This window comes from Watersipora subatra, chromosome 9 (assembly GCF_963576615.1).
Source record: "Watersipora subatra chromosome 9, tzWatSuba1.1, whole genome shotgun sequence".
NCBI classification, from domain to species: domain Eukaryota; kingdom Metazoa; phylum Bryozoa; class Gymnolaemata; order Cheilostomatida; family Watersiporidae; genus Watersipora; species Watersipora subatra.
This window is the reverse complement of record NC_088716.1, coordinates 10,911,618-10,928,746: the sequence shown is the minus strand read 5'-3', so window position 1 is coordinate 10,928,746 and position 17,129 is coordinate 10,911,618. Positions and strand designations below refer to the sequence as shown.

General features: G+C 36.8%; 1 protein-coding gene across 6 annotated transcripts in view; it reads right to left on the bottom strand.

The window, feature by feature from the left end:
- LOC137403550 (THAP domain-containing protein 5-like) overlaps positions 1 to 17,129 on the bottom strand; it is a 290,272-nt gene that overhangs the window by 14,972 nt on the left and 258,171 nt on the right. For all 6 annotated transcript variants that reach the window (XM_068089502.1, XM_068089496.1, XM_068089497.1 and 3 more), the window contains 2 exons: positions 15,718 to 15,919; positions 15,428 to 15,486 (listed from right to left, as the gene is read on the bottom strand). In XM_068089502.1, the coding sequence (XP_067945603.1) occupies positions 15,428 to 15,486; positions 15,718 to 15,804 (146 nt within the window). In that variant the 5' untranslated portion in view covers positions 15,805 to 15,919. The remainder of the gene's footprint in view (positions 1 to 15,427; positions 15,487 to 15,717; positions 15,920 to 17,129) is intronic.

Below are 17,129 nucleotides of genomic sequence, written 5' to 3'. Positions count from 1 at the left end.
GAATTTGATGATATTTTTTATTAATCAACTACCCTTTTAAGGAAGAAAGCTTCCTATAACAATCTGAACATCAGCAAAAGAAAGCTTACCATCATGTTGTAATATATGTGTCTCTATATCAGGCGAATAAATCATTATTATAGGACAAATGAAAAACGGAAATGGAAAATACCAACCTCGCCAATATACGCTGAATTATTAATACCATGTGCGGTTGCATAGTGCTAAATAGTAAGCGAGGATTCATGCAAAGGTATGTTTTCCACCATATGAGACTTTCTATCAGAGTTTTAATTTAACAGCATCAAATACATACAATATATATCAAAGTATAATTTAATCTAAACTCAGTGTATTGATAGCCTTTTATCATTCTTTTAAAAAACAGAGTTTCTAACAATTATATATATTTATTACCAGCTGGCAATCACACGTAATGATTACTAGCTGGTCTCAATAGGTGAATGTCTCACCAGAGATTCACTTAGTGAGGCCAGCTGGTAAGCATTAAAAGTGATGCAGTACCGTTATGCATATTTTGACCATATTTTGTAATGGTTACATTACTGCTCACTGTACTCGATTGAACGTTTAATGGAAATGTTTGAAGCCCCCAGAACTGGAAGTTACGAAATACAATCCTCTACAAAGCGGATTTTTCGCAACTAAAACCTTATCGTTATAACTTGGCAGACGGATACTGAGAGAGTATATAATCTGGTTAGAAACATGTGTATATAAGTATACGAACTTGTATATTTATACACTACGCCCACAAGATTGACATAAGTAACGTATACCTACTTTGGGCATATGTTGGAACGTGTACAATAACCCTAAACCAAAATTAAAATGTCTAAGTGGTATAAAACAGAACATATTCGCAAAAGTACATGCCACGCCAAAAATTTGCATGTTGTTAAATTGGTTTATAGTCCGAACCTCGACTGGTTTGAAACTCGACGAGTTTGTATATCGACAACGGTTGGCCCAATCTCGACAGCAGTTTTACTATTTTACCATCTACTATTTCCATAGTAAATGAGCGATTTATATGTAAAAGATTTATTTGCGCAAAAATATCTTGTGATCCATTTGATGCAGCACTCCCCAGCTTATGTAGGCCTAACAATATTTTGCCCAACCTAAATATAGAACGAATGCTAAAACAAGTAATAATCATAAATATGGTTGACTGTTATGCTAGCAAAATGTTTTATTTGAAACCTAAACGTCAGTGAGTAGCTTTGATTTTTATTTTTTGAAGTGAGGATATAACTACAAAAAGACATTTATTATTTGTTGAAGATTAAATTATTGTAAAACTGCATCAGCCTTTGTCGATGTTCGGACCAACCTTTGTCTAGATTCGAACCAACCTCTGTCGAGATTGGGACTTGTCTAGGTTCGGACTTGTCGATGTTGGAACTGTTTCCCTGCTAAATTTCAGGAATATAGGTACGAAACTAAAAATCGCAGACTTATTCTAGTGAGCGACCATTTTTTTACGTTAAGACGAAAATAGGAAACGAAACATTATTTGTACATAGTAAAATATATAAAAAATAGGATGCATTCCAATAGTTCGTAGTGCCGATTGTTAACGAACGTGAATATAGATAAAGTTTGGTTGAATATATAAACTTTTGTCTTTGTTTAGTTCAATATAGATACGACTGGTCGTACGTATTATAATTCTATTGTTACAGTAAACTGTCAGTCGTCAATTTTACTTTTGGTATCTGATGTGCTCTAAATAACATTTTCAATAAACTTTATATATCGCTATAAAGACACCTTGTGTCGTACTCGATCTCATGAGGTGGAAAGTGGCATTGGCAGCTAACATTTGAGAACTCAACTATTTGTCTTTTATACAAATCGATTTCGACTTACCAAAATATGTTTGAGTGACAATGACTGTATGCAAACCAGTACACCTATATGTTATTGGCAATTAACCAAATGAGGATATAAATAAGGTTGGCGACTTATTTGTGAGGCTGCGTGATTTTAAACCATCATAACGCAAAATAATACGCCAAAGATTTTAAACGGAGCAGCCACAAATAACCGTGATTTCCAACAACGATCATTACCGAAGAGAGGGATAGGAGCACTAAATTATACTACCCGCAAAATGGTCAAGATCATTTATCAGTGTTACAATTTGAGCGCCATCTTGAACCATGCTGCACAGTCACGCTCCCTTTATAGTAACCTAGCTACATTGTACACAATGAGCTTGTGGATGCTTTTATCCATCCCCAATTTTTTAACCAACCTATATATCAAAGTCAAACTAAAGATCTATTGATTCATTCAATCTATATATCAAAGTCACGCTAGCTAAAGATCTACAGATTCATAGGCTATAAGTTTTTGTTGTAAATGGCTATTGGCATGGTTTGAACAAAAGGCAGACAACTCTGTATAGAATTTGAATTTCTTATCAACAGATGTTTCCACTAGATTAAAAGTTTACTTGCAACAAAATTCACATTACAGGTATTTGGTATCAGAAGATTTGCCATGTCTTACTCTGCTGTGTTGTAGGTGCAAAATATGTGGAAATGTGACTACAAGCTCTTAAAAGCTCAAAAACGAACAGTTAATCGCAGCCATCATAAAAACTCCGTAGTTTGGAATCTCTTTATTTGGCTGACGTACTCTAACAGTTTGATTATTGTTTAGACATGTGCCGATATCACATGAAATTAAAGGTCAATAAAAGGCTCGATATAAAATGTCTCTGAGCACTAGTTTATGACAAATACTTCGGGCTCTACCGAAAAGCCCGTATCACATATAGATGCTCACTACTTCACCGTATCGCTTCATAATGATCTAATCATCTAGTCGTAATTTGATCATGTGACCCATAATTTTGGCAAATCGCGCGAACAGTTTCTGCAGCATTTCTCGACTATCGCAAGTGACCAACAGGCTCTTCATGCTCATCAGAGCATGATATGCACTTCTTCGAGCTAAGGTTAAAAAATTAAACATGTTTTTACAATAGGTTTTAAGATATCAGTGCTCAAATGACAGCTTTACAATTATGATGAAATAAACGCGCAAGGACAATAACAATGGTTTTATTGAATGCGTGAAGTATATTTGTGAAAATATTCGACGAATGAGGTTGCATGAAAGTGTAAACAGAAGCCATCTCCTGCAACTTTGATTTTGTCCAACTTTGTTCAAAATTTGAGCCGCTTTGGAAATGGATTCCAATCTACGACGTTTTCGTAATGGCTGCGATAAACTGTTCATTTTTGAGCTTTTAAGAGCTTTTAATCACATTTCCACATATTTTGAACATGCAACACAGCAGAGGAAGATATGGTGAATCAGTTGATATCCAATAATTGTAAGATGAATTCTGTTGCAAGTCAAAAGTCAGGTTGACTTGCAACAAAATTCACATTACAGTTATTTGGTATCAAAAGATTCACCATGTCTTACTCTGTTGTGTTGTAGGTGCCAAATATGTGGAAATGTGATTACAAGCTTTTAAAAGCTCAAAAACGAAAAGCCACCATAGATTGGAATCTCTTTATTTCGATGACGTAGCCACGAAATTTGGTTATCGTCTTGTCACGTATGCTCTCGTGTGAATTGCAAGGCCAATACAAAGCTCAATATAAAATTTATCATAGTACTAGTTTATGACAAACACTTCGGGTTTTACCAAAGACCCTGTATCAAATATAGATGCTCGCTACTTTACAGTTTTGTTTCGGCCTGGTGTAATCGGCAAGTCGTAATCTGATCATGTGACCCAATACTTGGCAAATAATTTCTGCAGCACTTTTCGATTAACACAAATAAAAAACAGGCTCGTCATGATTATAAGACAATGATATGTAATCCTTCAAGCTAAGTCTAAAAAATTAAACAAATTTTTACGGTAAGTTATAAGATATCAGTGCTAAAAGTGACCGCATTACGATGACGAGAAAACAGACGCGTAAGAACAATAGACATAGTTTTATTGAATGCGTGAAGTATATTTGTAAAAATATTTCGACGAATAAGGTTGCAAGAAAGTGTAAACAGAAACCATCTTTCACAACTACATCACATTGGAGCCGTTTTGGAAAGGGAATCCAAATTACGGCAGTCTCGTGTGGCTGCGATTTTCTGTTCGTTTTTGAGCTTCTAAGAGCTTGTAATCACCTTTCCATATATTTTGCACATACAACACAACAGAGTAAGACATGGTGAATCTTTTCATATCAAATAATGGTAATGTAAATTTTGTTGCAAGTCAACCTTTAAGGGTATAATTGGAATTGCTAATCTAACCCCAAACCCTAATGCCAGGGACCCGAACTGGTTAAAAGTGTAACCCAAATAAATAAACTCAAAAATTATACAGCTGAGAAACAGAAACGGAACAATCACTATCAAACACACTCTGTTTCGTCATCAACTTTCATGCATGCCAGGGATCGCTAAACATATTATGGAAATGTTTACTTTTCCATATTCATTTCCATAATTTTATGGAAATGGAAATTTTATTTTAGAAATATGGAATTGAAAATAATATGGAAATGAATTATAGAAATGTTTTGGAAATGAATTATGGCAATGAAAATAATATGGAAATGAATTATGGAAATAATATGGAAATGAATTATGGAAATGGAAATTATATGGGAATCAATTATGGAAATGGAAATAATATGGAAATGAATTATGGAAATAATATGAAATTGACTTATGGAAATGTTATGAAAATGGAAATAGCCTAATATGGAAATGAATTATGGAAATTGTAACATACACGTAATCCAAGATATAAACAGAGGCAAGTTATACTGGCTAATATGTCTATATAGGTGTGTACTTAAATGAAAGAATATTTAAAGTGTATTATTTATTTAAATATTTATTTATTCATATTATGCATAAATAAATAAATCACATATTCGGAAGGAATTGACGATGGCACACACACTCATTTGACACACAAGCGCACACACATACGTACACACACTTCTGTTTTCAGCATATGTTTTAAACATGGGACATCGAACACTGGTAAATTACAGCGACCATTATACATTTCCTGTTGACACTTCTGGAACATACACAGTAATGTTTATACCACTGTACAAAGAACTTCAAAGTAACCAATAAAACGAAGAACAATTTATCTACACACCTGAAGGTATGTCAAATTAGGTTTAATTTGGATTACATTGAATGTTTTGTTTTTACTCATTATATATTACCCTACAGGATGAATTTATTCGCGGAGTTATATTTCGCGAAAACTGCCTTTTCATGCATATTCGAGGATTAAGTTATTCGCGGCTGATTACTGTCACTCTCTATGAAGAGTTAACTCTATTACGTCAAGCAATAGAATTAACCCTACGCATGCGCACATTGCGTGTTTCGTTTTCTATTTAGCTTACAATTACATGTACAGGTCGATGGTGCTAAGCTATAAATTTTTTGCTGCGCTCAGAGGTTTTCCCGAATATTCATAGATTTGGAGGCCTTTGATGAACCAACAATTTGTGGTAAGTAATGAGTTTTTCACATTTACTAAATTAGTTGAATTTTACTTTGGTTCTTCGGTAAAACGCAATATTTATGTTTTACATCCCTACCGCTTCATTATTTGTTTTAGTATGAGAGAGAGATTTTTCACCATACACAGCAGCACAATGAATGTAAGGGTGGTAGATGTCATTCTTAGAAGATCACCAATCATTCAGGGAGGTCTTGAAATTGAGGTAGAAGTGACCGCAGCTGCTAACGAGGAGAATATACCTGTTTTAAAAAGGAACAAAAACGCTTTTACGAGCACAAATCTTTGGCCAACCGGCAGAACTTTGCAATAGTAAGCCACGAGGAGAGTTCTGATGATAACTTCCTTACCAGTTATGTAGTAGCGAGAGAATCGCCTTTAACATTTACCCAAGACAGTGACAGCTGTGGTTAAACTGTTGGCACTTTAATATACATAAACTATCAGCTAACTTGTCGTTATTATTTTATTGCACTCCCAATAATCCAATTAGTTCACAGCCAAAACGTGTACAATACTAAAGAAACGTGCTCGCTAGATCGTGTCCCATGCGCATGTCTCCACAGGTCAAGGTTAGCAGCACTTAGTTGATAATCTGCCAGTTTGGGGGATGCCTTCTATCCCGAACTGGTCTCATGTGATTGTCATTGTCGATATCATCAACATCTGCTACCGGATTGTCAATATGGAACTCAATTTCAATGCCTCCAGCACCACATCGCGTCTGCACCACATCATTTTCGGAGCTACATATCTCACCATCAGCGCATCTTACATCAGCAACATGTCGATTCACACCATTCACTTACAGAGTATGTTCACCGACAATATTTGTGACATGTCCAATCTTCCATGGGGAGTTACATCTAGCATTTCTAGGTTTGACAAAAACCATGTCTCCCACTTTGAAAGGGTTATATTTTGCGCTCCTTGGCCCCACATCTGTCTTGCTCGCACCTGGTAGCTTGGTCTCATACTGAAACAGGGCTTGCATCGATACCGTGCCGTCTGAATTAGGAGAGACATTGTACCAATATACCATGGCTTCTACCGATTCTCCAGAGCGCGCAACCATCCGTTTGATTGTTCGATGATTTCTTTCTACGATACCGTTCCCTGAGTGCCTGTATGCACAACAATACACTGGCACGACTCCCCACCTCTGCAGGAACTCTTTAGTCCGAGTGCTTGAGAAGCATGGCCCGTTATCCATCAATAACTCTTCAGGCGCTCCTCTATCATGAAACACTCTCATTAGCTGCTTTGTCACTGCATCTGCTGTTTCATTCTGCAGTGGCATCCATATAGCATATCGACTGGGACCGCAATCAACAAGTGTTAAATATGATCTTCCTGCCACAAAGGCAACATCTACTGCCAGTCGAAACCATACTGTGCTCACAGACAGCTGCCCATGTTCCCAGCGCACTGGGTGTGGATCAATACTTCTACATTTCTGACATGCGTTAACCACTTGTTCTACTACATCACGTGTGATCGCAACTCCTGTCATTTTCTGTACCAAGTACAGAGTTCGGTCAATCCCGAGGTGATGTCGTTCATAATTTTTAATCACCACTGATTTCATATCTCTCCCTTCACTGTCATCAAACAACACATTCAGGCACACCTTTGACCCCTTCAGCCACTTCTGTGGCACCCGTATTAGTTTGTCTGCTAAGTTCCTCTCCAAGGGCACCAGAGTTACATGAACATCTTGCTGATAATCAGCAATGATCTGTGCTATGGTCCCGAGCCTTCTCCTAATAACCATTTCACTTAATCTACTAACCTTCGAACGCTTGGTGCCTTCTAGTATTGACTTCAGCCACGCATGCGGACTAGCAGAGTCAGTAACTACTTCGGCTCTCCTCAGCCCCAAGTGCAGCATCAAATTTATACCTTTAATCACAGCTTTTAATTCTGAAATGTTAATGTGGGACACATCATCATCCTTCCGTAGCCATGACGCACCTTCAACTATATCCTTATCTATCTGCAGTGCACACCCTATAGCTATGCTACTGGCATCACACCATATCACAGCTTCTTTGTCACACATCACACTCTATGTTCCCTTCACAGGATCATGATTGTCAAGTCTCTGAGTCAACTCTTCAACTAGTGATGTAACGTAAGAGGGCAATAAATCATTCCACTGAATCGCATTCGTCTGGCGTTTTATGTAACTGCAGGCCACTCGCAACTAGCCTGCTACAGGATAATGGCCGGTTAGCTTGCCACAAACAGAGAACAAGTCTCTCTTGGTAGATGCATTCTTCGGATCAGGTAACAGCCCGTCTCGCTTCCATTCTAACTTTGCTGTAGGCCCAGATACAACACAAAGACCGAGCACTCGAAGTGTTTGCGAGATTCTCTAGATTTTTGGTCACCAGTCCATAACTGAGCAGGTGTTTCTGCACCCTCTCTGATGATGCTACTTCCTTGTTAACCCATATATTATCAGTGTAATGATCTGTCCCCTCCTTCACTTCTTCATCCAAAGCAAGGACTGCACTCACTATTTTCGACATGATCTTGGGGGCAACATTCAGTCCAAAACCCATCCTAGTCATCACATTTAACCTCCCCTTGTACTTTACAGCTTGAAACCTTTTTAGCTCATCTGCGATGTGAACCTGGTGATAGGCTTTTTTCAGATCTAGAAGAGAAGCCTTGCCTTTTCCCTTTCTCCAAGCTCTCAGCTTTTCCTGGCACACAGCAGTGTCTTGACCTGGAAAACTCCTAACATGCTAGTTAAGTTCTCGATAGTCCATCACTGGTCGCACTTTCTTTCGTTTATTAGGCTGTGCCGCCGCCATCAGAGGTATTATGCCACTAATATTTCCATGCACACTACTATCATACGCCTGCAACCAACCATCTTCTATCCATCGCTCTACCTCGTTACAGAACTCCTCTCGCTGTTTTTTGGAAACAATATTCTGGACACGGATTTCTCAACTCTGGTTCTCCATCCTTCCATCTCCACTCTGCGACCCACTTTTCACAATCAAATACAGCTGTAAAATCAGTGTCTTTAACTCTCAGAGCTCCGTCTCTACCTGAGGTCACCATTCCAGCTGCACAACATTGATAGCCCCAGGTCACGCTGCTGTCTTTACCAATCAACACGCCTCTCATCTTAGTGATAATATCCATTCTCAAGATAACATGAGCGCTACACACCAGCGCTGGTGCTACCAGGCACCTATTTGTTACCTCCAGTCTATCAACAAATAGGTCTACATCTGTCTCACCAATGTACAGTGTCTTCTCGCCATTTAGCATTGTCACAATTCATGGTGGTCCTAATGCAACAATGTCATTATCTGCACACATCTTTTTAGTAACCACCAATTTCTGACACCCCGAATCAACTAAAGCTTTTAGTGGCCTTTGATTTTTTGATATGATAGTGGTAAATGGTAACACCTTGTCAGCTATTGTTGACTGGGGGAAGCATCCAGTGCTGATGCTCCCCCTTCCATGTTTTCCGTCTGACCCTGTTTTGGCACAAGTTTCTGGGGGCAACTTTTCACTATGTGGGACTGATCACCACAGATATAGCATGCTCGGAATTTTCGGGGATTAGCACCACTATTGGGTTTCACCCCCCTTTTATGTGAACAGTCTCGGACGAGATGAGAACCTCCGCATATATAACAACTTAATTTTGGCTTGTGTCCATATTGGCTGTAGCCCACAGCACAGGCTTGACTACCTGATCTACTGGACAACATCAGTCTGGTGCGAGCGACCAAATCAGTCAACTCCAGGGTTTCTACCGAAGCTATCGATTTCAGTTGAGCAGATATGTCCAATGGAAGGCCAGTCATAAATGCACATTTCAGCAAGGGGTCAGCGTCTGTCTGTCCAATTAGATTAACCAGCTTTCTCAAATCAGATAGATACACCTCTACCATCTCACCTTCTTGTAGGACGCGTCTCTGAAGCTGGTCGTAAGCAGCATAACAATTGACACCAAACGCCTGGTGCATCGCAGGCTTCAGCTTCGCGTAATCATTTTTAATTTCATCTCCCAACTGCTTATAAACAGCAAATGCTGGCCCATTCAGAAACAAAGGCAAGAATGCTGTTAAATCGTCGATTTTCTGTATCTTTGCTACCAGTTCAACTTTCTCTAGCCAGTCAGCAAAATCTCCACTCGTTTGTGAATCCTCATGTCTTGAAATTACATTCGATAACTTCAGTGTCGCCATTTTTATTGCGGAAATAGCTTGTGGTTAAACTGTTGGACATTTAATATACATAAACAATCAGCTAACTCATCGTTATTATTTTATTGCACTCCCAATAATCTAATTAGTTCACAGCCAAAACGTGTACAATACTAAAGAAACGTGCTCGCTAGATCGTGTCCCATGTGCATGTCTCCACAGGTCAAGGTTAGCAGCACTTAGTTAGCATGACAACCTTACGTAAAGTTACATGTATAAAACAACACTTCACCACAACAACGACAGAGCTGCTATTACCAAAATAACTAGTCAGAGAGCACATTTACACGCTAGTATTCACTTATGAAGAGTACCAGTTTAATTTTATTGCTACACAACCGCCATATGGACTAAACTGTTTATACTTACTCCATTCATCGTTTGTAAAATTTTATTTGTATTTAAAATATTTTATTTGTACACTCAAGTTTGTAATAAATTATAATATATCTATACATGAAATAAAATATATAATATAATCATGTTCGCTGCAGCGATATCAAGGAGTTGTTGTCGATGAAAGGGTCTAGGTTGACTGGTTGCTTCTCTGCCAATATTCCTGCCTTGATGAATATTACTACTTGTCTCTAGTTTTCGTAATCAGAGTAGTTTGTTTTATTCTCAATCTGCAGTAAACACATTAAAGAAAAAAAAATTAATGAGTGTTAAGGAAGTACAAAAACAATAGCTGCAGTATTTAATGAAAGCGATCAGTTTTTAAACAAAATAATTAACTAACGCAGTTAATTATGGAAAAACGTATCTGCACTGCAAATCAAGTACATACCATAATTTTCAGATCAGAATCATGATCGTCCTCAACTTCGGTATTAGAGATTGATGGAGTTGATTTCGATGTAAAAAGACTAGGAGAGATTTTTGCGATGACGAAGCCATGCCGATTAACTTGTGAAAACCTTGAATAATTTTGTAAAGTTTGATGCAATGGCAATAAAACTCGAAGCCCGGCGATGATTTTAAAAAAGTTTTGGAACTCGGCTACGTTTAGTACTTCTGCCTAGTGGCTATTTTCGCGATGACGCCATTCTGCATATCTTGTGACAACCTTGAATAATTTTGTAAATAAATGTGATGCATTGGCAATGGTGTTAGCTCAAAGCTCAGGCAATGATTTTAAAAATGTTTTGGAACTCAACTACGTTTAGTATTTATATTAAAAACTAGCATAGCGACTAGTTTTTAATTTGATGCAGTAGTTATTCTCCCTTGTGATTAAAAATAGAACTAATTATTCACAGAATTTAATAATTCGCGGAATTGACTGTTCGCAAAATCGCGAATTTTTATAACCAACGAATATTTTCATCATGTATGGTATGTACAGATAGGATACATGTACATGCATATATGTCATTTGTTCCATTACTAGACAGAATGCTTTTGTTGTCTCCATCTATGTGCTTCTGCAAACTTCCCATGCAACTGTAGCTGACTTTGGTGTTGTTCCTGTTAAAAGTCTAATGTAGTTTGTGGCCCCTGGGAAACGCGTGATCTTGCAGTTTCAGGAAATCGTGTCCTATGTTATCGGACACACACATACATAATTTTTTTATATATAAATATTTATATTAAACTATATTTAATATATAGTGAATATATTAAATGTATAATTATTATACTAGTTTTATATCAAATTATAGGATTTTTCAACTCAGCTCATATAAAAATGCAAAAATACTATTGTCACGGTCGCCACTGTCAATAAGAGATGTTTTTTTTGCAAAAGACACTATCTGTTTTGCTTGTTTGTGATTCTCATTTTGAAATTTGGTTTTCGACTTGTTACTCAGCGAGACTTTGCCAGTTTTGTAGCTAGCGCTTGTGTTGATCCAAAATATTATATGCATTGTATATAAAAAATTTCTAAACTATGAAATGCAAAATATACTTTCAGGCTAAGCATTAGGAGATATATACAAAAGCGATTGCAAAACCATCTGCCTCAACTAGCAAAGTTACTAACCATACAATCACAAGCTACTTAGTGGAGAGTGAAGCTCATGCCAATCTTAAAAAGTTTGGTAAATCCCACAGAACGCAGAAAGAGATTGACGAGCGCATTGATGACTGGGTCGCGTGTGATTTGCCTCCTCTTGAGACAATTCAATCCACCAATTTAAAACAACTTATTCACACTTGTGAACCTATAAGATTGCCTCAAGAGATAGGTTTAGAATATCTCAAACAGCACAAACACTAAACATTTCTCTGAAAGCCTCGTGTGAGAGTGTGAAGTCTGTCTGTGCGAATGCAGACCTGTGGAGCAGTAGGCAGATGTGTGCGTATTTGGTTGTCACAGTGCACTGGATTACCACAGATTGGAAACTGAACTCTGCTATGCTGGCTTGCAGACGCTTCAGAGAAAACATTTGTCGTGTGTTTAATGAGATAATTCGAGAACGTGGTCTGCAGGACAAAGTGCAGTCCGTGGTGACAGGTAATGCCAGCAATATAGTTAAAGGGTTCAGTTTACCGTCCGTGAGCAAAGTCACTGTTGATTTGAATATCGACATGCCAGAGGAGCCAACATCAGAGGAAGAAGATGGAGATGACACGTGTGAGGTTATCGAACAAACAAGTGACGGTGAAGATAAATCCTCGTCAACTTTAGAACCGATGGCCATTTCAATAGACAGACAGCATCAGTCATGCTTAACACATACCCTTCAGCGTTGCATCAAAGATGGACTGAGTGAAGCTGCAACTTCGCCCTATGCAAAGGTTTTGGCGAAGACTGCTCGTATTGTCAGATCAGTGAGAATGTCGATACATGCATCTGAGCTGTTAGAGAATGACGTTGGACAACTTAGACTACAAGCATTAAACGCAACAAGGTGGAATTCCCAGCTCAACATACTAAGGTCAATTCTGAAAGTATCAGAAAATAAACTCGCTGAAGCTAGTGCTGGAACCTTGCTAACTGGAACTGACCGTGATCTTATTCAAGAGCTAATAATGATACTAACGCCTTTTGAAGTCTTCACTAACTTACTGCAGGCAGAAAACTCTGTCACAGCTAGCCTGGTCATTCCTTGTGTTGAACAGCAAAAATCCTCATTATCTGATTTAGCAGATTCTGTTAACAGCCAGCTGGTAGGTAGCTTGAGAGATTCAATTAACAAACGTTTAACAAAATATCTCGGCCTAGATGAAAACGAGTTTGCAACCTTTTTAGATCCTCGTTTTAAGATAACGCTTGTTGAGCCTTCTGTGGTAAATAGGCTCTTCGACATAGTAGAACTAACTTGTTATTGAGAGATCGAGGTAAGCAATGATAGTGGTGAACCAAGTCTAAAATGAAAGAAACCTCTGTTTACAGCAATGAGGGAAAAAAACTGGTTCAGTGAACTCATCATGTGGTTCCGAGACTAGGCTTAAAGGTTGACTTGCAACAAAATTCACATTACCGTTATTTAATATGAAAGGATTCACCATGTCATAATCTGTTGTGTTGTAGGTGCCAAATATGTGGAAAGGTGATTACAAGGTCTTAAAAGCTCAACAACGAACAGAAAATCGCAGCCACACGAGACCGCCGTAGTTTAGATTCCCTTTCCAAAACGGCTCCAATGTGATGTAGTTGTGAGAGATGGTTTCCGTTTACACTTTCTTGCAACCTTACTCGTCGAAATACTTTCACAAATATACTTCACGCATTCAATAGAACCATGTCTATTGTTCTTACGCGTCTGTTTTATCGTCATTGTAATGCTGTCACTTTTAGCACTGATATCTTATAACTTACCATAAAAAAATCGTTAAACTTTTTAACCTTAGCTCGAAGGAGTACATATCATTGTCTGATAATCATGACGAGCCTGTTGGTCACCTGTGATAATCGAAAAGTGCTGCAAAAATTATTTGCGAAGTATTGGGTCACATGATCAGATTACGACTTGACAATTGAATAATGCCGAAACAAAACTGTAAAGTAGCGAGCAGATCTATATTTGATACGGGGTCTTCGGTAAAACCCGAAGTGTTTGTCATAAACTAGTACCACGATAAGTTTTATATTGAGCTTTTTATTGGCCTTTCAATTCACGTGAGAACATACGTGACAAGACGATAACCAAATTTCGTGGCTACGTCATCGAAATAAAGAGATTCCAATCTACGGTGGGTTTTCATTTTTGAGCTTTTAAGAGCTTGTAATCACATTTCTACATATTTGGCACCTACAACACAACAGAGTAAGACATGGTGAATATTTTGATACCAAATAACTGTAATGTGAATTTTGTTGCAAGTCAACCTTTGAGGTTGAATTTGAAAGATACAAAACAGAAGAGCTCCTTTCAGAAGACAGTTGCCCTCTTACCTAAGGCTCAAAATTCTCTCAGGCTACCAAACATGGCAAAACTAGCTCAAAGATTTTTGGCTGGCCCTGCATCTAGTGGACCTGTAGAACGTTTGTTCAGTGTTGCAGGCAAAATTTTTAGACCAGACGGGTGTAGGTTAAAAGATAAAACATCTGAGGCTCTTATGTCCATACGCTGTTGTCAGAATGAATAAATAGAATGTGATATGAACGAATACTTGTGATGTACGTGTGACATGTATGTCCTAGAAATAGTTTCATTTCCTGTCATTGTAATATTTCATTATTACCAAACATGTATGTATATCCCATATATAAAGTATTTAGTTAAAATTTATTCAACTTTGCTACTACCAATGGTTTCAGGCAGCAAGAAATCTTGTTGCAATCATCAGGGAATTATGGGGATGGTATGTAAATGGAAATCATATGGAAATGTAAATAATATGGAAATGAATTATGGAAGTGGTATAGAAATGAAATAGGGAAATGTTATGGAAATAATATGGGAATGTTATGGAAATAATATGAAAATGAATTAAGGAAATGTTATGGAAATAATATGAAAACAAATTATGGAAATGGTATATAAATGAAAATCATATGGAAATAATATGGAAATGAATTATGGAAATGTTATGGAAATGAAATAGGGAAATGTTATGGAAGTAATATGAAAATGTTATGGAAATAATATGAAAATGAATTATGGAAATGTTATGGAAATAATATGGAAATGAATTATGGAAATGAATTATGGAAATGGAAATGAATTATGGAAATGGAAATGAATTATGGAAATGGAAATGAATTAAGGAAATGGACATAATATGGAAATGAATTATGGAAACGGAAATGAATTATGGAAATGGAAATAATATGGAAATGAAATAGGGAAATGTTATGGAAATAATATGAAAACGAATTATGGAAATGGTATATAAATGAAAATCATATGGAAATAATATGGGAATGAATTATGGAAATGGTATGGAAATGAATTATGGAAATGTTATGGAAATAAAATAGGGAAATGTTATGGAAGTAATATGGAAATGTTATGGAAATAATATGAAATGAATTATGGAAATGTTATGGAAATAATATGGAAATGAATTATGGAAATGTTATGGAAATGAATTATGGAAATAGAAATGAATTATGGAAATGGAAATAATATGGAAATGAATTATGGAAATGGATTATGGAAATGGAAATAATATAGAAATGAAATAGGGAAATGTTATGGAAATAATATGGATATGAATTATGGAAATAGAAATTGTAACATACACATTCCTGATGCATGCCTTCTTGCTAGTGGTGGTGACTCTGGAAGTAGCTGAACGCTTCTACAATAACATTTTAATCCTTGTTTCTTGAAAAAACAAACAAGCCTATTTCAGAATTTGTATTTGACTACAATTTAAAACGAATCAAGTTAAGTAAGGCTGCGACAACTAACATCAAACCTGACACATCCTGACGCAAACCAAAGTTTGAAAGAAGTCAACTTATTACCTATGACAAAAAAGCACAAAACATTATAAAAAACCTACAATTAAAAATAATTCACCACAAACCTTTAGACGAGTTGGTATATCAACTAAGTCAAAGGTTGGCATCGCCCCTTGCTTGAGTCGTCGTGTTTGACCAGTTTTATCGATCATAGACTCCTTGAAGTGGGCACTACATAGAGTTGCATTTTTGCTGGGGATCTCCTGCCGCCTGGAAACAGTCCACCAAGTATGCCATCTTTCTGGTTCTTTCTCTTTATTCGGAAACCTGATGATAAGAAAACTAGGTAATCATATTATTAAGAAAACATACAGATTAGGATTTGGGGTCTTATAGTCAGCTATAATTAGGGGAAACTTTTATTGACAAAGAAAAAACTGAAATATTGACTTTCAACCTTTTAGAAAAAATGTACCTTTGATGTTCAGGATGTTTTTTGTGTTTTAAAACATTCTTATCAACTAACAAAAGTTTACTTAATTGTAAAAAACTTGCTCTAGTGATAATGGTAAGGATTGCAGTTACTAAAAAGGTTTGTTCCATGTAACTGGCACTCTTGATCTATGAGAACAGTGACTGTTGTTATTTGAATTTAGCAGCACCAGTACTGACTTACTTTGTCTCCAAAACCAGCCAAGCTGAATCAACCAGCAGTACAAATTAATTCTAGTAAAAACAGTCAACGATAGTGATGTGTAAAAGAATAAAAATCAGGTAAAGTTTCACTAAAGGCTGGCTGTGAGTAGTAACAGAAGCTTTAAGAAACTTGGAGAAATAGTCAAAAGACTGGCAGATGAACTTTAATGTCAGTAAATGTGAGCACTTGTCTATAGCAAGAACTTTTTCCATTGTTGCAGTCTATTCATTAAATGGGAAAGACGTACAACAAGTACCATCAATACGATAATTGAGTACTAATATAGACCAAAAACTAAATAATGATGAACAGGTTCAGTATGTAGCTAAAAAAGCAATTTCTACTTTATATATGTTAATGCGGGCACTAAACAGAGCATCTAGCATAACAAGGTCACAAGCTTTTAAATTTACTTGTAGGCCCATAATAGAATATGCTTCATGCGCATGGTCTCCTCATCAAACAAGGCAGATTCAAAAATTGGAGAGCATTACTAGAAAATCTTTCCGATGGGCATATAAGGTCAAATGGAAATACTCAATTTCATTGAAAATAAAAGTCTTAAACTGGCATACTTTAGAAGACCGAAAATCAAAAATAGATAGAAATATACTCAATAAAATTTTTAGTAATAACATAGCCATTGATATAAAGGACCATATAATACATAGCAAAATGAGTGGAACTCGAATAGGGGTAATTAGAAAAGCAATATCTTGTGATGTGGCCAAATATTGGTACTTTAATCGTATTTTGGCATTGATTGGATCTGAGCCTAATGCCTTATAAGCAAGCACAGTCTCAGAGTAAAATTCTGATGACAATATTCTATTTACTATT